This window comes from Mirounga leonina, unplaced genomic scaffold (assembly GCF_011800145.1).
Source record: "Mirounga leonina isolate KUSES-001 unplaced genomic scaffold, KU_Mleo_1.0 Mir_376, whole genome shotgun sequence".
Classification (NCBI taxonomy): domain Eukaryota; kingdom Metazoa; phylum Chordata; class Mammalia; order Carnivora; family Phocidae; genus Mirounga; species Mirounga leonina.
In genome coordinates this window covers 763,064-784,803 of record NW_023270718.1, presented here as the reverse complement: position 1 = coordinate 784,803, position 21,740 = coordinate 763,064, and the positions used below count along the sequence as shown (strand labels likewise).

The following is a 21,740-nucleotide window of genomic DNA, read 5'->3' as shown; positions in this document are numbered from 1 at the left end:
TCCGTGCTGGGTGTTCTAGATCGTCTGTGATCTCTCTCCTTGCTGGGGCTTCTGGATTGTCTATGACCTCTCTCCTTGCTGGGTGTTCTAGATCGTTGGTGATCTCTCTCCTTGCTGGGGCTTCTAGACTGGCTGTGACTTTTTCCCCTTCTGGGGGTTCTAGATTGGTTATAATTTTTTCCCTTGCTGTGGGTTCTGGATTGGCTATGTCTTCTCATCTGACTGGGAGTTCCTTTCCGGGTACGACTTCTTGCCCTACTGTGATTTCTCTTCGAACTGTGACTTCTCATCCTACTGTGGGCTCTCTTCTGACTGCGACTTCTTGCTCTTCTAGACCAGCTGTGACTTTGGGTCCTGCTGGGGGTGCTAGACCGGCTATGACTCCGGGTCCTGCTGGGTGCACTATCCTGGTTGTAACTCTTGCCCCTGCTAGATACTTCAGTTGGGCTGTAACTCCATTCCCTGCTAGGGGTGATCATCTGACTATAACTCCTCACCCTCCTCGATGATGATGGAGACTGGCTGTAACCTTTCTTCTTGAAGGGAATCCTAGTGGGGCTGTAACTCTTGGCCCTACTTGGGGTTAGAGCCAGCTCGGAACTCTTCCCCGTGCCTGAGGCTCCTGGTGGGCTGTAACTCTCCTCTCTGCTCATATTTCTAGGCTGGCTCTTACTTTTTTCCCGGTTGTTGTTTCTAGGCCGGCTGGAACTCTTGCCCCCACTCTGTTTTTTCTGGGAAGTAGGAGTTCTTGCCCTGTTGGGCACACCTGGTGTGGCACCGTGAGTTCTCATCCTGGTCATGGTGCTGGCCCTGCTGGGTGACCTCTTGGAGCTGCGGCTTCCCCTTCTGCCAGGAGTTCGGCCCCGGCTGTGTGTGCCCCTCCGCTGGTGGCGTCTTACCCCACTGGCCTTGCTGACTTGGCTGGCCCTGGTGTCAGTGCTCGCCTTGCTGGGCGTCCTTGCCCTGCTGTGGACTCGGGACTTGCTGCCGGGCTGTTTAGAAGGGGTTGTCTTTGTACTGGCCCACTTGGTAGACTTGGAACTGCTTGCGCTTGGGGCCGAGTTGGGGGCCGTTGATGGCTTGGTGGGCACCGAGGAGCTGTTGGGCATTGCCGATTTGGTGGGTTTCAAGGAGGCGGGAGGCTTGGGGGGCACTGTGGACATCGAGGGTTCAGTGGATGCTGGAGACATGCCAGGCTTTGAGGATCTTGTAGGTGGAGAAGGCATGGTAGGCGCAAAAGGGCTTGTGGTCCTTAAAATCACAGTGGACAGGAAAGACCTGGTTGCCGTGGACGACGGCCTCATTGCCTTTACCAAGCCAACCGCATGAAGTCATAGTGGGCCTTGAAGGCTCTGGAGGGTAGGTGGTGTGAAGTCAGGTGGGAGGAGAAAGAGGGAAGGGGTCCCGGCCCAAGGACAGAGGGCTTTCCTCTGTGTTTTGCAGCCATTCAGCAAATGTCTGCTGAGGCTGACAGGGGTCTCAGCATTGCTGGGGACATGGAGATGGGCCAGACCCAGGTGCTGTCTTCCAGGAGTCCCCCATCTCCAGGTCACTACCCAGGTAGTCAGGATATGTTCGAGTTTGGGGGCGGGGGGACAGGGGCAGAGGGTTCCCAGACGAGAGAGAGACACTAACCACCTGAGGAGTCAGGAAGGACTTCACAGAGGAGGTGATGTGTAAGCTGGGACCTTAAAGAGGAGCAGGAGTTTGCTAGGGGAGAAGAACTGGTGGCCGGGGGCAGGGGTGGGGTGGGGGAGAAGAGCAGAGGCAAAGGCCTGGAGGGAGGAGGGAGATCAGAGCCTCAGGGCACCCTTGTGCACTCAACCCACAGGTCCTGGGCTGGGCAATGTTGGGGACCCCAAGATGAGCCAGACCTGCCCTCAAGGAGTCCTAGTCTGATGGGGAAGACGTACTAGGGCCCAGATGGCTGCAGCCAGGGGAGAGGGCTGGGCCAGCGGGAGCCGGGGTGGAGGGAGCCGCCGTCATAGAGGACAGAGCCTGTGCTGGGGCCTGAAGGATGAGTAGGAGGTCACCAGGCGGATAGAGTGGGGGACAACCTCCAGGCAGAGGGAGCGGCCCACACCAGGGCCTCAGGAAACGTGTTAAATGGCAGAGAGATGGACGGCAAGACCGAGGCAGGAACGAGTAGAGAGAGAGCTGCAGGGAGGGACAATCAGCCAACATTTAGCACCTACTCTCCTGATCTGAGGGATGCCAGGGAGCCAGCAGTGAGTCAGAGCAGGCCTGCCCCCTGGTCTGGTGGGAAAGGGCTTTGTACAGGCACAGCCCTCAGGGCTCAGGGTGAGGACAACCGGAGGACAGTGAGTGGCTGCCTAGGATGAGGAGATCTGGGACAGCGTCACCAAGGAGGGAGGCTTCCTACTGTGTCCTAAAGAATGATGGGGAAAACCAGGGTGAGACTGTCCCAGCAGAGGGAACAGCATGTGTGAAAACCTCAGAAAAGGTTTGCTAAATTGAATGCCAGGCACAAAGAAGGCGTCCTAGATGCTAGAGATGCAGCAATGGACCAGACAAAGTCCCTGCTCTGGGGAACAGGCAGTAAACACACAGGTCAATGTTGGATACGGGAAGTTGAGGAGAAAAAACAGAGCAGAATCAGGGGCATAGGGAGTGCTGGGGAAGGATTGCTGATCAGACAGAGTGGTGAGGGGGTCTCTGAGAAGGTGACCCTTGCGCAGAGACTTGGCGAGGGGAGGGAGCAAGCCTTAGTCCGCCTGTAAAAAGGGGGTAGCAAACGCCCTGCGGCAGGTGCACGCCTGAGGGGTCGAGGAGCCATGAGGAGCCCAGTGTGGTTGGCTCAGTTGTCATAGAACCCTTCCAGGCTGCTGGAGGAAAATGAGGAAGAGGGGCCAGGATGGATGCAGGGCAAGGCTGTAGCAGTCCGAGGGGGTGCTTTTGACAGGTGCCTGCCTGTGGGTATTTCCCACACTGCTGCTGCTGTAGGGGGGCCTCCTTCCCGCCCCCGACCAGTGCTCTGTCTGCACCCCCCGTAATGACTGCTGATGGCACCCTTTCCTGTCATCGACTGCAAATTGTTTTCCTTTTTTTAACCTACACTTGTCCTAGACATGTCCTGCATGCTCATGAAATCACAGTAATATATCTGTACTTACAAATATTTTAGCAGGGGCACCTGGGCAGCTCAGTCGGTTGAGGGTCTGCCTTCGGCTCAGGTCATGATCCTGGGGTCCTGGGATCGCGCCCCGAGTGGAGTGCCCTGCTCAGCGGGGAGTCTGCTTCTCCCTCTGCCCCTCCCCCCTGCTCCTACACACACACACACCCCTTCTCTCTTTCTGTTTCTCTCTCTCTCAAATAAATAAAATTAAATTAAAAAAATTTTAGGGGTGCCTGGGTGGTGCAGTCAGTTGAGCACCCAAGTCTTGGTTTCAGCTCAGGTTGTGATCTCAGGGTCATGAGATCATGTGCTCTCAGATCTCTCTCTAAAAGAGAGTTAATTCACTTAACTATATAGGTATATACACACCACATACGTGTGTTTTAATTTGCTTGAAGACCTATTTGTCTCCCTAAAATGATCCAGTGTAGGTCATTACCCATATTTAGCTTTTCCTGTTAGAGCTGTGTGACTGGAGGTGAGTGAGTCACCTAACTGCTCTGTACCTCAGTTTCCCATTTGTCACTTAGGGTTAATAATAGTACTTGCCTCCAAAGGTTGTTATAAGCCTTAGGTAGGTTAATATATGAGCAGGGTTCTTTTTTTTTTTAGATTTATTTATGTGAGAGAGAACATGCATGCGCGTACGCTGGAGGGGGGGCGGCGGGCGGCCAGAAGGAGAAGGATAGAAAGAATCCCAAGCAGACTTCCCACTGAGTGCAGACTCCGGTGCGGGGCTCAATCCCATGACCCTGAGATCAAGACCTGAGCCAAGATCAAGAGCCGGACACTTAACCAACTGAGTCACCCAGGCGCCCCAAGAACAGGGTTCTTAAAATAGCAAGGAACACTGTTATTGTTACTGTTTTTATTACTGCTACTTTGTCCTTATTAAACCCCTAAGATGCAGTTCTTGCAAGACATCCATTTGCTTAGACACTGAGCACCTACTGCGTGCCAGGCTATGTTTGATGCGACTGGGATTCCTCTGTGAGGAAGAGCAGGGTTGTGTCCAGGCTGCCCGCTCCATGTTGTGGCGAGAGTCTGAATGAGGCTCAGGGAGGGGGGCAGAGCCCTCGTCCTCAGATGCCTCTGTCTCTCCCCGTCCATCCCCCTACAGGCCCTGAGCATTCCTCTGACTCTGAATACACTCTCTCAGAGCCAGACTCCGAAGAGGAAGAAGATGAGGAGGAGGAGGAGGAGGAGGCCACTGATGATCCTGAATATGACCCTGGCTACAAGGTGAAGCAGCGCCTGGGGGGAGGCCGGGGGGGCCCATCCCGCCGGGCCCCCCGTGCAGCCCAGCCCCCAGGCCCCCCAGCCCAGCCCTGCCAGCTCTGTGGCCGCTCACCCCTTGGGGAGGCCCCACCAGGCACCCCGCCTTGCCGGCTCTGCTGTCCTGCTACAGCCCCCCAGGAAGCTCCAGCCCCTGAAGGCAGGGCCCTCGGGGAGGAAGAGGAGGAGCCACCTCGGGCTGGGGAGGGCCGACCAGCTGGGAGGGAGGAGGAGGAAGATGAGGAGGAGGAGGAGGGCACCTACCACTGTACAGAGTGTGAGGATTCCTTCGACAACCTCGGGGAGCTGCATGGGCACTTCATGCTGCATGCCCGGGGGGAGGTGTAGGTAGAAACCCCACCCAGGGAGCTTGGCCAAAGGGGTGGGGTGGGAGGAGGGGGCAGAGGAAACTGGGGGGGGGGTCATAATGGTCATGGGGGATGGGGGTAACGCCGATCTGTGTCGTCTTAGCAGTAGATGTGTGAAGGCCAGAATAAAAGCCAAATTCTGTGTGTGTCGGTCCAGCGTGTTTGGTGTGTGTGTGTGCGTGCGTGCATGTGTGTAGACTCTTGAGTGTGTGAGGCATGGGCCTGGGCGTTTATCCCCTCCCATCCCCTGGGGCTCCTCCCTGGGGGGACCCTTAACATCATCGTCATCAAGACTTTCAATATTTCCTGAGTACTTCTGTTCAGTGTGGTTTCCTTATATTTACTCACAGACCCCATGATGTACAGGCTGGACTCAACACTACAGAGGTTTCACGCTCACATCATAGTCCAGGGTGGGTGTTTCAGGTTGGGGGACAGCCTTTCTCCATGCAGTGATTCGAGGACCCAGGCCATCCCTTAGCCAACTGTCATCCACATGGTCATGGCCAAGTGGCCGTGGCCTGGGTCCTGCTGGTGGAAGAGGAAGGCCAGCCTGGCGAGGTACCTGTGATGTCTTACCAGCCCCAGCCCCAAGGGGGCACATACTGCTCCCATTGACATCCCTCTGCTGAGAAATGAGTCACATGGCCACAACTCCTTGCAGGGGAATCTGGGAGAGACGGTCTAGCCAATGCCCGGGAAGCAGAGAACAGTTCGTGGAGGATGGTGGAGGACAGCTAATGTTCTCTGCCCCTGCCTAAGAACCTTCACAAAGAGGACATTAATTATAATCAGAGCTGTGCTTCTTGGGTGCCAAGTGCTGGTCCAGGAGCTTTATATATATTGACTCATAGAAGTTGTGTATCTAGGAACTTCCAAAAATAGAACCCTAATTATAATTACAGCTGCCATTTCCCCAGCGCTTACAGAGTGCTGCATTTTATTTGCATGAGATCATCAGGTCCTTAGAATAACTCTGTGAAGTAGGGACTGTGATCCATTAATTCATTTAGGTATTATCTTCCAAGTCCCTGCTGTATGCTGCGCATTGGGAATATACCAGTGAACAAAATAAAACCCTTGTCTTCATGGAGCTTGCAGGGGGGAGGGTAGGACAGACAGTAAATAAGTAAGATGGAGCGAATGCTGGATGGGGGTAGATGCTGTGGAGAAGAACAAAGCAGAGGAGGGAGAACAGTGCTGGAAGGGGGCTGCCATTTTAAATGTAGCCCTCCCTGAGGAGGTGACAGAGACCTAAGCAGAGTCGGAGGGAGGAAGGGAGCTGGAGCTGCGTACTTCGGTGGGACGAGCGGTCCAGGCGGGAGGAGGCAGGAGCCTGCTGGGTGTCAGAGAGGGCAGAGCTGGAGGGGTGAGGGCAGAGGGGAGCGGAGGGCCAGCTGGTTAGAGCTTTGTTGGAACTTGGCTCTTGCTTGGAGATGGGAAGTACTAATTCATAGAAGTTTGGCACCAAAGCTCCTTAGAAAATAGAAGCCTAATTATAATGATAGCTACCATTTACTGAGCATTTACTGTATGCCAAGCCCTGTTCTAAGGCACTTTACATGTGTTAACTCATAGAAGCTTGGCAACTAAGAACCTTCAAGAATAGAACCTGAATTACCGTAATGGCCATCATTAAATCAGCGCTCACGGTGGACCAGGCCCTGGGCTAAAGCGCTTTATATGGACAATCACATCGGATCCTTATGAGGTAGGGGCTGTTATTTATTCATTCATTCATTCAACAGTGATGTATTGAGCACCTGCAAGATACCAGCACTATTCTGGGAGCTGAGAGTAGAGCAGTGAGCATGATGAACAAGACTCCCTACCTTTTTGGAAACCCCTCTTACAACGCAGAAGACAGATACTTAGATAGTTGAGTAAAATATATAAAACGTAGAGAACGTTAGAAGGTAGTAAGTGCTGTGGAGGAAAACGGAGTGGGGAGGCTTGTGTGTGTGTGTGTGTGTGTGTGTGTCTCCCCTGTCTGCAGGGGCAGTGAGTGCAAAGGCCCTGAAGTGGGGCCCTACTTGGGATATTTATGGAAGAACACTTAGGGCATGAGGCAGTTGCTGACGAAGGCGGGGGAAGACTGGTGGGAAGGCAAAGTCAGGGAGGGGCAGAGGGCCAGGCCTTCTAAGCCATTCTACCAATTTGGGCTGTGTCTCCATGTCTCCAGTCATTGTCATAACCCTTAGAGGCATAGGGGCTGTTATCACAACCATTTTACAGCGGTTCCAGCTCGGGCCCAGGGAGGTTGACTTGCCTGCTACAGGTCAGTCACACAGCTAATAAGCAGAGCCCGGGTTTGACTCCAGACGACGGGGTGCAGGGCATACGTCCTTCACCGTTAAGCCACATTCCAGAAATGGCAACCTGGCTGTCCGTAGCCACCATCTGACTGGCAGGAGTGTGTTTGGTCTCCACAGAGTTACGGAGGTTTTTTAATCATGTTTGTTACCAGCATTTAAAAAATGGGCAGATTTCACATCAAAATGGAGGGTTGGGGTTTCTCTTGAAAACTGTGAGATCTCGATTGCTGAACCCACAATCCCATGGGACAGTAGCTTGCTGGAGCTGAGTAAGGGTTACCTTCTGCTAATGGGGCATTCCCGCCCACACACCCATTCCCCACCATCTGGCATGTGGACCCCTCACGCCCTGCTTGCTTCCCTGATGACGGTACCTGCTTGGCCACAAAGAACACTTGCATTTTGATGCCTGTTACAGGATCTTATACCAAAGCATCTGTCAAAACCCACACTTTTCATCCTAGAAGCTCAGAATCTGAAAACCTGACATTTATCCACTCTTCAACTTGAGACTTTCCTAACCACTATAGCTTAACATCAATGACTCTCAGAATCGTCAAAGCAGAAATTCACAGCTCATTAAAACACCACAGATGGATTTTATTTCCTGGAGCAGCATGCTTAAGTGCTCTTCTGCCCTAAGATGGGGCTTTCTAAGCATGGATGTAGAGAACCATCCATTCATCAGCAAAAATTCCTAAGGATATGAGAGACTGGGGATCCAGACACCTAGTCTGCTGCCAGTGGGGTCATTCAATTCCTCGGGGCCCAGGCAGGATAGGGACACCAAGCTAGGAATTCCAAAGAGAGGACTTAACGCAGGGGAGTGGTCACGCAGCTGTTAGAAGTCTGAGAGCACAAATGTGGAAAACAGGCAACTGAGCAGTTCGTGTCTGCACAAAGCTCCCACCTCTAGGCCTGGAGTCCCAGGCCCAGCAGGAGCTTGGAGGACAGGCCATGTGCAGAGGTTTAAACCTCAAGAGGTTTAGCACAGTACCTTGCGCCCAGTACAGAACGGCACTGGAGCCTGAGCTGCTGCTGGAGGGAGTCCAAAGCAAGGTGAGTCCCTTCTCCCTCTTCCTACCTTCTTTATGCCCATCCCTCTCGTGGGCAGAACTTGAGGAAGCCAGCTCTGGAGTCTGGGAAACCTAACTGCAGAAAGCCCAGCATCACAGAGCATCACAGGGATGATGCCAAGAGACACTAGGTAAACAATGGGCACAGTTGAGCATTCTTTGAGCCTCTGAGATCAGCAGTGTCCTAGGTGCTGGGGAAGTGAGGAAGACACAACACTTGCCCTCGAGAGTGTGGATTCCAGGGTAAGGACACGGATAATGACAAACTAAAGCATGATAATCCCAGGTATTGAAGAGTGCTAAGAAGAAATTAAGTCAGGGTAAGGGTTGCAGGTGCCACTTTAGCCAAGCATGTCAAGGAGGACCTCTCTGAGGAGGTAGCATCTGTTGAGTCCTAAATAACGTAGAGAGTGTTGCAAAATTCTGGGTAAGAGCACTCGAGGCAGAGGGAACAGCAAGTGCAAAGGCCCTGAGGCAGAAGCCAGCCTGGCATGTGTGACTGGAGTATAATGAAGATAAAGCTGGGAGGGAGTTAAGATTGCTTAGCAGGCAGGGGCTCCCATCACTGTTGGGTTTTCTGGGCCTGGGTAAGGTCTTGGGATGTTATCTATGGGATGCCATTTGAGGATTTTAAATGAGTGATGTGTGCCAACTTACGTACACGGGGTGGTCTGTAGTGGTCTGTAGTGGACTGTAGTGGACCAGCAGTGGTGGCAGGTCCGGGGCTATGGTGGGGGGAGCAGTTAGGAGAGCAGCTGTGGGGAGGGCCGGTCAGACTTGGGAATTTAAAGATTTTTTTTATTTTTTTTGGCAGAGACATAACGAGAGAGGGAACACAAGCAGGGGGAGTGGGAGAGGGAGAAGCAGGCTTCCGCTGAGCAGGGAACACCATGCGGGGCTCAATCCCAGGACCCCGGGATCACGACCTGAGCTGAAGGCAGACACTTAACGACTGAGCCACCCAGGCGCCCCAAGACTTGGGAATTTAGAAGTAGAGTAGACAGTTGACCAATCTCATAGTAGTGGTGTAGGTGGGGGCTGTAGGAGTCACGTCGACCCTTTTTATGTTTTTGAGACGCCTATTCGTCATCCAAGTGACTTTCTCATGGGTAGAAGTCTGGGGTTTGAGCTGCAGATAAAGATTGGGAAGTCACCAGTGATGCTATTTAAAGTCTTGGGAATCTATGACATCTGGAGAGTGGAGAGAACAGGAAGAACACAGGCAGGCTGCTATCTATCTCAGGGGAGCATGTGTGATTTGAGCCTTAGGTTTGGGTTGGAGGGAACCGCTGTGGGGGAGGTGTAAAACATCTGGGTTGGAAACTTCTGAGCTGTCGCCAGGTGCAGAGGAAATATTTGACTTTGGTGAAGTCGGTATTTTAGGAATAAGTGATGGCCAACTAACTCCAAACCAATTTCCCCATAAGTCATCCAAGCAAAGAGATCCAGGCTAGCTAGCCCCGCCCAAATCCTACACAAACAAACACATGCACGCACAGCCCCCTACTAGAGGTAGTATTTCCCAGGGTGGGAATCCCGGCTGCGAGGCTCAGAGTAGGTTGTTTGTCTGTCGGTTAGACAAGAGGTCGGCAAACTTTTACTGTAAAGGGCCAGATGGCCCTTTCTTATTTTAGGCTTGGTGGGCCATACGGTCTCCGTTGCGACTACTCAGATCTGCAGTTCTGCGCTGCAGACAGGCTTTAAATGAGGCTGCATGTGACAGAGACCCAAAATAAGGGTGATTTAAACAAGATAGAGGCTTATTTCTCTCTTACATGATAGTATGGAAGTGGAAATTCTAGGGCTGGTATGATGACTCTGCTCCATGAAGTGATCATGGTCCCAGGGACCCATGGTCAAGGGATCCGTCCTTCTGCTGTCTTGCTGCTCTGCCAGGCCATATCTTGCTCTCATGGTCCAAGATGGCTGGATACCATGTCCACACTCTAGGCAGGCAGGTAGAGGAAAAGGCATGTCCCTCTCTGAAGCCTGAGAACTCTACCCAGAATTTAGCCAGAACTCGGGTCACAGGGCCACACGTAGCTGCAAGGGACCCTGGGAAATGGGAGTGTTTGTAGCTACCATGTACCTAGCTAAAAATTGGGAGACATCTATCAGTCTCTACCATATCTATCTCAGCTATGGGCTCTAAAAACATCCCTCGGTTCAGATAGAGTCTGTGATTATTGTATGCAGGGCATCAACCATTGTCTCTAAGGGGGGCAGGACAGGTAATCCAAAGTCCTGACCACACTCAGCACGAGGCCCGGTGGGACTCCGCCCAGGGTTAGGCTTTTCAAGAGCTGAAAATAGGATCTTAATGGGAGCTCTCCCAATGTTGGCCAAATACAACAGGAAACAGAAGGTATCTCTGTTTGATTTCAAACCAGATTCCCTGCAGGGCCAGGCCAGCTCTGACCTGAGCTTCCCCCTCCCTGTGCCCTTCTTTTTATTTTATTTATTTTGAAAGTGAGAGAGAGGGATGCGCAGAGGGGTGTGGGGCAGAGGGAGAGGGAGATTGAGAATCTTAAGCAGCCTCCATGCTCAGCGCAGAGCCCGAAACCGGGCTGGCTCTCACGACCCTGAGATCATGACCTAAGCTGGAATTAAGAGTTGGACGCTTAACGACCTGAGCCACCCAGGTGTCCCCACCCTGTGCCCTTCTTATATTTTCTGGGAATTCCTGCTCAAGAGCCAGAGTTCCTTGTTTAGACATTTTAATATAAGTCTTCTCTGTTTTTAGATGCTATTATTTTATTCATGTCATCTCACCTACACATATAGAAAATATTCCATGACCAGAATAGTACATAAAATTATTTAAGCGGGCAATACATTATTGGGGGGGAGCCCAAATCCAACCAATACCATGGCCCTTCCATGAGTGGGAAAGACTGACAGGTGGGAGAAGACAAGGACTTGAATTGCAACCCCCACGTGACTCAGAGTACAGCCCCCAACTTTGCTATCCTGTCCCCAAAGGCCCAAGTCACTCCACATCTGGGACCCTTCCAGTGCCATTACAGGCCCCGCAACACCTCACCTTCCCCGCCCCCTTTCAGGCACACATCCAGGGGAATTTGCTCCTACAGCTCATGCCACCCATTTGGGAAGAATTAAAGGTGATTACACAATCTGCAGCTAGTTGTGATTTCAAACTTTTTTTTTTTTTTTAAGATTTTATTTATTTATTTGAGACAGAGAGAATGAGAGACAGAGAGCATGAGAGGGAGGAGGGTCAGAGGGAGAAGCAGACTCCCCGCCGAGCAGGAAGCCCGATGTGGGACTCGATCCCGGGACTCCAGGATCATGACCTGAGCCGAAGGCAGTCACTTAACCAACTGAGCCACCCAGGCACCCGATTTCAAACTATTTAATTGGGAATGAGAGAGATACAAATAACAGTTTTCCCTTTTGCTTGCTCATTTTTTTTTTTTTAAACAAAAGATTTCACTAATTTCACTATATCCCTGAAGGCCTTTGTGTCCTCCAAAGACTGAAGCTGTAGATGAGCATCTTCTGGGTCCTACTTATCAGGAGTCCTTTGCTTGTCCAGGGAGGGAAGCAAATCCTTCCAAGGCCCCCGTCCCATATCAGAGGTGGGTTCTAGCAGCCAAAGAACCCTCCCCCACACCCACTGCCCTAGGGAGGGCTTAGCCCTCACTCAGAGCTCCCCCCGGGCATGCCGGATGTAGTGTTGATGCAGCCCCGCTTCCTGGGCAAAGTCCTGACCACACTCAGTGCAGGCAAAGGGGCCAGGAGGGGTGCGGGTCTCATGCGCCTGGCGGTGCCGCCTCAGAGAAGCAGCCTGCCCAAAGGTCTTGCCACAGTCAGGACAGGGGAATGTAGGCTGGGCAGCGGTGGGCGCCACTGGCGTGGAGGGCCTGGCGGCTGGACCGTGGCTGCGCTGATGGGCGATCAGGGCCTTGGAGGAGGGGAAGGACCGGGCGCAGGTGAAGCAGATGAAGAGGGCCCCCTGCAGCTTCTGGGCCACGAAATCCGCTGGGTGCTCCCGCTTCATGTGACGCTCCTGGAACTTGGAATCGGCGAAGGTGATGAGGCAGCGGGTGCACTGCGGGGCCCCCAGGTGGCCTGAGGGACGTGGGGAGAGGTCGAGGGGAAGCCAGCAAGAGTCACCAGGACCTCTCCCGAGCCCCAGAGTCATGCCAACAATTCACATTCAGGGCTTACCATGTGCCAGGCTGTATGCCAGGGCTGGACAGTGGCACAGGCAAACTATTACAGGACCTGTTTTATGGATGAGCAGGCTGAGGCTCAGAAAGGCCGGGCAACTTGCCTACAGTCACGAGGCCAGGAAATGAAATGGTGGAGTCAGGACTGGAACCCAGGGAATCTGCCCTTCCAACAGAGCCCTGTGATTAGAGCACAGCCTCTGGAGCCAGACTGCCTGGCACTGAATCCCAGATCTACCACTTCCTAGGCAACTACAAGTTTCCTCATCTGGAAAATGGGGTCCTAACCATATCAGTATGGTTATAACTGATCAGTACGGTTATTACTACCTCATTGGGTTGTTGGAAGGAGTAAATGAATTAATTCATATAAAGTGCTTAGAAGAGTGCTACACAGTGGTTTGCAATTATTAGTATTGAGAAAGAGAAAAGCAGCTTGACAGCCGGGGGCCGGCCTGGCGCTCACAGCTAGGCCTTGGTGTTCTCCTGTTGAACATAAGCAGTTTCACAGAACCTCGTCAGACAAGGCCATGCTGTGACTGAGATGATTCAATCAAGTCAAGACCATGCCAGAATAACGTCTGAACACCGACAAAACACGAACGTTGTCCAAGCCACAAGAAAGACCAAACACCCCGCTATCCTGGCTCCCAGGAGGGGCTGCTGCCGCTTTATCAGTCGCAGCTTGAGCCTTCATGCCTCCTTCCCAGATAAGATCTGACCACCCTATCTTTTGCCCCTGCTTACCGGCAGCATCTAATTCTGGCACAAAACCCTTTCTTGAACCCTTCCCAAAAACCACCTAAAATAAATCCTTTCTAACACTGAGATGCCCCACAGCGCCCCAGGGCGTGTGTGCTTCCTCAGTGCAAAGAGCAATAAACCCAACTCGTTCAAGTGTAGGGTGTGCTCCTGGTGGTCTTTGGCTGGAGGGCCTTGACACGGGCTGTCATTGTCACAGATAACCTCTCCTTGCCTCCGTTCCCCTATCTGAGGGAATCTCCTAGGGTCCGTCAGGAGGACTGAGATAACGAAGGTTAAATGCTTACAAAGTGCCCATAAGCATCATGAGCCTTCAGTAGAAGCTGTTGCTATCATGCTGTCAAACAGACCTTCCCCTTCTTTGCCCCTAATCCCCATTACAGCCGTGTCACCTGAGGAGTGGCAACTTCTTTTGACAGGGAAACCCAAGCCCGAGTCACACTGAAAGTCTGGGGCAGAGGTGGAACTGGAACTTGGGGCTCCTCTGCCAGTGCCCCACTTTTCCCAGCCACATCTCCCACCCCAAGCCTCTCTGGATGCCACTTTGTCCCTCTGAACTGTGGCCCACTCGAACTTACATGGACAGAGCAGGGTGGGTACATCTGAGCAGAATGAGGGTAAGGGTGGAGAGTGGCAGTTCCTGGTAGGGCAGCTTAGAAGCCATTTATTACAGCCCCTTCCCAGCAGGCAAGTGCTTGTAACGCCTGGGACACTTAAAAGCTATAGAAATCCCTTTAGGTAGCATCAGCTCCAGCACCCCACCCTCCTCTGGCCAGCAGCACTCACAGATGTCGCCTCCTGGACTGCGGGGACTCCTCTCCTTGGACGAATCCTGCTGCTCCATGGTCTCTTCAGGATGCGGGTCCTCCATGGTGACTGGGATCCCTCTGGTCAAGAGAGTAGCACGCATGACAGAATAGTAAATCGAGTGAAGTCGCTCATCTATCGACAGCATGAAAGGGCCCGCTAATCCCGTGACTTCTGACAGGCTCTCCTTGCCCCCATAAGATGCCATCCTCTTGAACTCTAACCTGATGGAGCTGTTCCCTAGGGAAGCTTCGACCCTCCCAAAAGATTCGACTCCCTAGGTTTGTGACACCCCTTCGAGCCTTCTCACCTGTATGAGACCTATGGCCTCCTACATCAAACTAACTCCCTGAACTCCGGGCATGGAACCCTTGAGCTTTGACACCAGCCTCATCCCCGTCTCCCACGTGTCTTGAGGCCGGTGATGGCATCCAGGCTTTAGCCCGCCTCTTCCCGGGAGGCATCTTTCTCGGACATCCTGTAACCCTCGTTCCACCCAGGGCCCCCGCCTCCCACGCGCGCCTTCAGCCTTCGCCCCAAGCACTGCCCTCGGTTCCCTCCTCCCGAGGCGGGGTAGCCCAGGCCTCCCGTTTTTCTCCAGACGGCAGAGGGCTGCCTTTCGTTGCGCCTGTCAGTCGCTCGTCACAGCGCCGCCACCCGGAGGGAAGCGGGGTAGGGCCCACCGAGTCTTAAGGTCCCAGTGGCTTCCACGCCCTTTCGCCTGATGAGCCTCTCGAAGCCCAGGCCCGGCATGCTATCCGGCAGTGATGCAGTCGCGCCAACCGGGTCCTCAGAGTAACGGGAGGGGTCCTTTTCTGCCCTGGGGTGCGTTATGATGACGTTGCAGCCCCCCGTGCCGTACAGACCTCAGCTTCTTGCGCAACTGTGGCCAGGCGCTCCTGGCGCGCAGGCGCTTTGACGCCTTCATTGTTCCGAGCCTTGCGGCAGCAGGACTTGAATGGAGAGCGGGCGTACTTCGTTTTGCGCAGGCGCCGTGAAGGGCTGTAGCCCCGAGGTCACGCTTCCAAGACACACCCTCTCCTTAAAAGAGTGACGCCAGGTTAGAGCCCCCGGAACGTGTCCGGACGTCCCCAAATCCCGGCCCTCTAACCTCTTCGGCCTCCATCCGCCCGACCCCAGGGGCGGGGCTTCTCGGCGGCTGATAAGTCGCCGCCGACTGAGCTCTCAGGTTGTGCCGGCGGTTTGCTCGGTTAGTGATTTGGAAGGGAGGTGTGGGGGATAGAAACATCTATGTCCCTGAGGGAGGAGAGGGCTTGGAGGCCCGATTTCTGAGAATTTGAAACAGAGAAAAATGTATCCAGAAAGAGGGCCGGCAAGACGCCCTTATCCCTGGGGAAAAGGTAGGGCGTGGGTGCCGGATTTTTCCCTGGGAGTGACATCCAAGAAGGGAAGGGGACGGGGTGAAGGACTGAAGTCTGAGACCCCAGTGGGATGACAAAGAATAAAAAAGGCTGAGTGCTCCCTGACCCGGGTCTGCCCCACCCCCTTGCTTTCCAGGTATGCCACTGCCACGGGGTGACGTGACCGCCTTGTTCCTGGGGCCTCCGGGCTGTGGCAAGTCCGCGCTTATTGCAGCGCTGTGCGATGGGAATGTGGAGACGATAGAGATTCCCGAGGGACGGCCGGACTCCGGGATCCCCAGCCTGCGAGCTGCCGGCCCTGGCCTTTTCCTGGGCGAGCTGAGCTGTCCACCCGCAGCGCCAGGGCCCTGGGCGGCGGAGGCCAATGTGCTGGTATTGGTGCTGCCCGGCCCCGAAGGGAACGGGGAACCCTTAGCCGCAGCGCTGGGAGAGGCAGCGCGGGCCGCCTTGGCCCGAGGGACCCCGTTGCTGGCTGTGCGGAAGCTCCGTCCTGGAGATTCGGAAAATGAAGCCCAGGCCCGGGATCAGACAGAGGCCCTGCTGAACAGCGCAGGATTGGGGGCCGCGGCTCTCTTCGTGCTGCCGGCCGACTGCGGCAGCAGAGATGGCTGCAAGGAATTGGAGCGTCTGCGGGTGGCGCTGCGGAGCCAGGCGGAGGTGCTGCAAAGGTGAGCGAGGAGTTGGGGTGGGTTGGAGGCCTGGTCTTTTAGAAAATGTTCTTTGAGATCCGCGAGACCCCTCCCCCCAGCGAGCTTGGGGCAGGCGTTAAAAACAGGATAGCTGCTGGGGGCCCTGCTCTCTCGTCCAGATCCCACCCCTCAGCGCAGGTTTTGAGGTCAGCGAGGCTCCACCCCAAGCCCAAGCTCAGTGCTGGACCCTTTCCCCATTTCTAGGCCTCGCCCCACGGGCTGTAGGTTCCGACCTGTCCTCCAGGTTCATTCTCCTGCCAGTGTTCTGAGGTCACAAGCCCTGCCCCAGTGAGAATTTTAGGAGAGGCCAGGACCTAAAGCCCGGATACTACCCCCCTCCCCCGCAAAAGTTTGAAGGAGGGCCCATTCAGCATACAAGCTTGTGATGCCCGCGAAGATTTTACCCTAGGATTCACACTTTTTGAGCCCTCCTCACCCTCCCCATCATCAGCTTTGTTCTCCAGCTACACCAGTCCTTGTAAAGCCACACCCTCAGTGAGCCTTATTATTTCTGGGATCACTCCCCCACCTCCTTTCTCTAATCCCGTCTCGTTTCTATGCCCATTTGCTGGATACTTCCTGAATTTTTCCCCCCCAACCCCTGGCCGCCTATTTCATAGAAGTCAAATGAGGCTCAATGTGCATCTTTTTTCCTTATCCACATTTCCTTCCTTGGTAAGCACTGGTAGGTGAGGCTTTTCCCCTCTTTGGTCCTTATTCCCTTCCTTACGCCTAGTCTCAGCAAAGAGCACCCTGGGTGACCTTGCTCTGGTCGGAAGGTGCTTGACTTTTCTTTAGTCCACAATTCAGTTGCAAGCCTGTCTTTGCCTGAGCCCGACCTTCCCTAAGTTTTGCTTGGCCTTTCTTAACCCTGCAGGTCCCTTGGAAAAGCGCCCCGCCCCTCCGCCCCGCCCCAAGACTGAATCCCAGAGATTTAGCAGCTTCCCCCTTTTAGGCTTTGTTGGAAACCTGACCTCAACGAACCTGCCCCATCCCTGTTTTAAGCCCTGGTTTCTATATGCTGTACCATTAGTCTGACCCCTCCATCTTCTTTCAGGGATCATTCGGAAAATTCCACCCTTATCATCCTAGCCTAGTCCTGTCCCCGTAGCACAGCCCTCTAGCGTGTAAACCCTCCCTCTTCCTGTTCCTTCAGGCTCCTTCCACCGGCTCAGGATGGCTTCGAGGTACTGGGTGCGGCAGAGCTGGAGGCTGTGCGTGAGGCCTTTGAGACCGGTGGCTTGGAGGCGGCGCTGTCGTGGGTTCGCGCTGGCCTGGAGCGCCTGGGCAGCGCGCGGCTGGACCTGGCCGTGACCGGCAAGGCTGATGTGAGCCTTGTGCTGAACATGCTACTTGGGTTGGATCCCCCTGACCCAGATGATGAGCCTGTTTTCACGCCCCCGGGGCCCACGCCCTGCCCGGCGCCAGAGCGTCCCAACGTGGTGCTCTGGAAGGTGCCTCTGGGCTCCGCGGGCACTGCCGCCACCCCCCATCCGACCCACTACGACGCCCTCATCCTCGTCACCCCGGGGGCCCCTACTGAGAAGGACTGGGCTGAGGTACGGCCCTTCGTGCTGCCAGATGCGCCGCTGGTCTGCGTGCGAACAGACGGTGAGGGCGAGGATCCAGAGTACCCGGAGGAAGAGGAGAAGGCAGAGAAGCCCAGCTCCGAGAGCTTAGAGAACGCAGGCGGAGAGGGGTTGAAGAATGCACGCAGTGAGGGAAGGGAGAGCCGTGGCACTGGATTGCCGAAAGGTAGCGGGGAAGAGTCCGGGAAAGCAGGCAGCGGGGAAGGGGCAGAGAAAGCAGGCAGTGAGAGTTTGCCGCGTGTTGGCGGCGGCGCGAAGAAATCGGGCAGTGGGGACTCAGAGCGTGCGGCCGCACCGAGCCCGGAGGATGAGACGTGGGAGGTGCTGGAGGAGGCACCGCCGCCCGTGTTCCCCCTGCGGCCTGGCGGCCTCCCCGGGCTCTGCGAGTGGCTGCGGCGCGCGCTCCCCCCGGCCCAGGCGGGGGCGCTGCTGCTGGCGCTGCCACCCGCGTCTCCCCACGGGGCCCGGATGAAGGCTGCGGCGCTGCGGGCCGGGGCGTGGCGGCCCGCTCTGCTGGCTAGCCTGGCGGCGGCGGCGGCCCCAGTCCCGGGGCTGGGCTGGGCGTGCGACGTGGCGCTGCTGCGGGGCCAGCTGGCGGAGTGGCGGCGGGCGCTGGGGCTCGAACCCGCGGCGCTGGCTCGACGCGAGCGCGCGCTAGGCTTGGCTCCCGGGGAGCTGGCAGAGCGGACGCGCTTCCCGGGCCCGGTGACGCGCGCCGAGGTGGAGGCGAGGCTGGGCGCGTGGGCGGGCGAGGGCACTGCGGGGGGCGCGGCGCTGGGCGCCCTTTCCTTCCTGTGGCCGGCGGGCGGGGCGGCGGCCACCGGCGGCCTGGGTTACCGCGCGGCGCACGGCGTCCTGCTGCAGGCCCTCGACGAGATGCAGGCCGACGCCGAGGCGGTGCTGGCACCCCATGGGCCCGCGCAGTGAGGGGAGGGATGAGGGCCGGGGCTTCCGGGGTGCTCAGCGTCCGTGCTGCTTGGCTCCGCCAGGGGCTGAGGACTCCCAAGTCCCGCGTGGGGTGGGGGGGTGGAGTTGGATGTCTGGGCCTCTGAGGTAACAGAGCTGGGGGCCACCACCCAGAATCCTGGGTGCTTGAAGGGGATGAGGGCTCTAGGACTACTGACTGGGATGTGTGACTTGTAGTCCCCTGGATCCCTAGGTCCTGAAGGGGAATGGAGTCTGGGGGAGAGAACTGATTTCCCTGGGGACCACAGGGCATGACGCCAGACTGTGTCCTGAAGGAAGTTGAGGGGTTGGACTCCTAGAAGGGGTTCTGTCCTGGTCTCCAGGGGAGTAGAAACTGGATCTGTTGGTCCTCTGGCCCTGGGAAGGGGGAGAAGAGGTGAAAGCCCTGGTTCCTGATGAAGAGGGTCTTCCATCATCCTGGAGATTCCAGTATGGAGGAAGGAGTCTGGGTACCCCAGGGAGCTGGAATCCTTGGAACTGCTGAGCCACACGGGGGTATAGGATCCAGGCTTCCCAGAGGGAATGGGTCTGCATCCAGCCTCCCAGTTCCTCAAGAGGCGGTGGCTTTGAATCTTCAGTGGACCTTGGTTTCTAATTCCTGGGTAGTGGGAGGTCTCCATCTACAGGAGGGAACAGGGGGCTGTGCAAAAGAGCTGGAGATCCTTTGGTCCCCCTTGAGGAATAGAGAGATATCTAATATTTGCTGTTCCAGGGGACTGATGACCCAGATTCCTTCCCCAGCTGTTGTGGGGAGGATGGTCCCACAAAAATGAGGGGAGGAGGCAAGAGGTCTGGGCATGGTGGGCCCTGGTGGTAGCCAGAGACCAGGAATGAGGCCTTCTAGGTGTGGAAGGGCAGGAACCCATACCTCAGAGGTACCTCCCACAAATCCCTTATGGATTTGGACCCTGGCAGTTGTCGCTCTGTGTGAGTTTGGGAAGGGATATGACTGCCCCATTTCATAGGTGCTGAGTGATTCAGGGGATCTTTGGTGAGTCTTTTCCTTTGTCCCTCTCTCCCTTAGTGGTTTCTATCTCTTTTTGGTCTTGATTTGTTCTGTCATTAAGCCTAACCCTTTCTGGCCTTGGTATTTTAAACTCCTGCCTTTTTTGGAAAAGCAGCTGTCGTGCTGCAGTGATCCAGACATTTCTGTGTTGGCTACCTCAGGTGTCACCAGGAGGCTCTGCCTTCTGGTGTACACACAGTGCTGCAGAGGGCAAGAGACCCACAGAACAGCTAGGGAGCGTTCCAGACCGTGGGAGTGTGCCATGAGTGAAGCAAAGCCAGAAACCACAGTGCCTGGAATGTTCTAGGCTGCCAACTATAGGTAGAAAAGACGCCACAGGTCACAGAATTCTTCAGTGTCAACAAACAGAAAGGGGGGACCCGAAAGGCCATTAAGTAGAATGAATCTCTTTTATGAGAGCTGGGGAGAGCAAAGCCCAGGGAGGGCAGGCTCTAGGCCCAACAGCACACAGCAAGGTCCTGTGTGGTCTGGCCCCTGCCTCTTCGCATTCCCTGCCCCCACCCCATCCCCCAACCAGCCTGATCTTCCTTCTTTTTTTTTTTTTTTTTAAAGATTTTTTATTTTTATTTATTTGACAGAGAGAGACACAGCGAGAGAGGGAACACAAGCAGGGGGAGTGGGAGAGGGAGAAGCAGGCTCCCTGCAGAGCAGGGAGCCCGATGCGGGACTCGATCCCAGGACCCTGGGATCATGACCTGAGCTGAAGGCAGCCACTTAACCAACTGAGCCACCCAGGCGCCCCTGATCTTCCTTCTGATGCCTGGGTGGGCCACCTTGGATCCTGCCCCAGGACCTTTGCATTTGCTGTTCTTTCTGCGTAGAATGCTCTGCCCCCAGATCTTCCCATGGCTGGTTCCTCCTTGTCAAGCAGGTCTCAGCTCACATGTCCCCTCAGAGAGGCCTTCCCTGACCAGTGTAACTGAAGTAGCTCACACATCCCCATTATTCATCTCAGCCTGTCAGTGTTTCTCTTGTAGCAGTTATTACTGTAAGCAGTTACCTTATTTATTTATTTACCTATTTAATAGCTATGATCCTCTTACCTGTCTTGTTCTCTGCTGTACCCCCAGCACCTAGAAGAGTGCCTGACAACACAGTAGGTGCTTAGTAAATACTGAATTCATTATTCCGTGGCAGACTGGAACTTAGATTGTCGGCCTCTTGCCACAAGACAGGGGAAATGAGCGAGGCAGGGAGAAACAAGCATCTGGTGGGAGAGAAGCTCCTGTCAGACGTCAGGGGATCTGGGAAGCAAGCAAGGCCTTGCCACTGGCACTCTGGGTGACTTGGACCAGTGCCTTATTTTCCCATCTGCGAAAGGAAAAGGCTGGACGAGAACCCTAAACACTTCCAAGATCCTATTTTCTTTGACAGCAGGAGACAAGGATGACCCATCTGAGGGGCATATACCTGCCAGATGGTACCCCCATGTCCATCTTGAACCCCTACCACTGGCACAATGTGTCCCCTTTGAATTGAGGTGGCTGAGGTGGGGAAAAGCATTTGGCTCCATACAAAACGGCTTCAGGCAGTGTCCTCAAAGGCCTTTTGGGCTTCAGGGAAAGGTGTTTGCCCATATCTGTAATATCCAGTACAACACGATCTGCCTCTCAGTCTGGCGTACCCCCCGTGGGGAAGTGGGAGAGGCGCCCAGCAGTGCTGTCCATCAAACGGAATGTGAGCCGCATCTGTAACTTGAAATGTCCCAGCAACCACATTAAAAAAGGTAAAAGGAAACAGGGCGAAGCTAGTTATGTTTTACGTAACCCAGTAAATCCGAAATATTATTTCAACGTGTAGTCAATCAAGAAAAGCATGAGATATTTTATACTTAGCGTACATCACCTTCAGATGATAAATTTTCATCAGAAGTACCTCTATTTAACTTTCCGAAAAATTCGGTGGAGAAATCGATTCCTCTACCCAAGTTGTCCCGATTATATTGACCAGTTTCCCAATAACTGAGGTGTGTATCTATCCATTTTCAATTAAAAGTAAATAAAGTTTAAAACTCCACTTCCCAGTTAACACTAACCACGTTTCAAGGGCTCAGTAGCCACCTGTGATGTGTGGCTAGAGCGTTGGACAGCGCAGACCTAGGACACTTCCATTATCACGGGAAATCCTGTTGGCACAGCTCTAGGGTCAGACAGTT

The 21,740-nt window shown here is 54.7% G+C and overlaps 3 protein-coding genes across 11 annotated transcripts in view; 2 read left to right on the top strand and 1 right to left on the bottom strand.

The window, feature by feature from the left end:
- Nucleotides 1-4,819, top strand: part of ZNF428 (zinc finger protein 428) — an 8,592-nt gene extending 3,773 nt beyond the window's left edge. For both annotated transcript variants that reach the window (XM_034986654.1, XM_034986655.1), the window contains exon 3: nt 4,257-4,819. In XM_034986654.1, the coding sequence (XP_034842545.1) occupies nt 4,257-4,759 (503 nt within the window). In that variant the 3' untranslated portion in view covers nt 4,760-4,819. The remainder of the gene's footprint in view (nt 1-4,256) is intronic.
- On the top strand, nt 4,288-20,144 carry IRGQ (immunity related GTPase Q). 5 transcript variants are annotated; one of them, XM_034986632.1, is made up of 5 exons: nt 4,300-4,378; nt 5,130-5,192; nt 6,358-6,490; nt 15,451-15,982; nt 17,160-20,144. In XM_034986632.1, exons 4-5 carry the CDS (start codon nt 15,453-15,455, stop codon nt 18,517-18,519), a joined length of 1,890 nt encoding a protein of 629 aa, XP_034842523.1. In that variant the 5' UTR covers nt 4,300-4,378; nt 5,130-5,192; nt 6,358-6,490; nt 15,451-15,452; the 3' UTR covers nt 18,520-20,144. The 5 variants fall into 5 exon arrangements, with proteins under 5 accessions (XP_034842525.1, XP_034842523.1, XP_034842522.1 ...); XM_034986634.1 differs by lacking the exon at nt 5,130-5,192 and having other exon boundaries at nt 4,288-4,378; XM_034986631.1 differs by lacking the exons at nt 4,300-4,378; nt 5,130-5,192; nt 6,358-6,490 and adding an exon at nt 14,875-14,992.
- On the bottom strand, nt 11,528-14,919 carry ZNF576 (zinc finger protein 576). Of its 4 annotated transcripts, none has more exons than XM_034986651.1 (3): nt 14,799-14,919; nt 13,912-14,012; nt 11,528-12,262 (listed from the first exon to the last, which is right to left on the bottom strand). In XM_034986651.1, the coding sequence occupies exons 1-3, from the start codon at nt 14,858-14,860 to the stop codon at nt 11,835-11,837; spliced, it is 591 nt and encodes a 196-aa protein (XP_034842542.1). In that variant the 5' UTR covers nt 14,861-14,919; the 3' UTR covers nt 11,528-11,834. The 4 variants fall into 4 exon arrangements, with proteins under 4 accessions (XP_034842542.1, XP_034842544.1, XP_034842543.1 ...); XM_034986653.1 differs by lacking the exon at nt 14,799-14,919 and adding an exon at nt 14,480-14,785; XM_034986652.1 differs by lacking the exon at nt 14,799-14,919 and adding an exon at nt 14,243-14,783.
- Nucleotides 20,145-21,740: the final 1,596 nt, after the last annotated feature.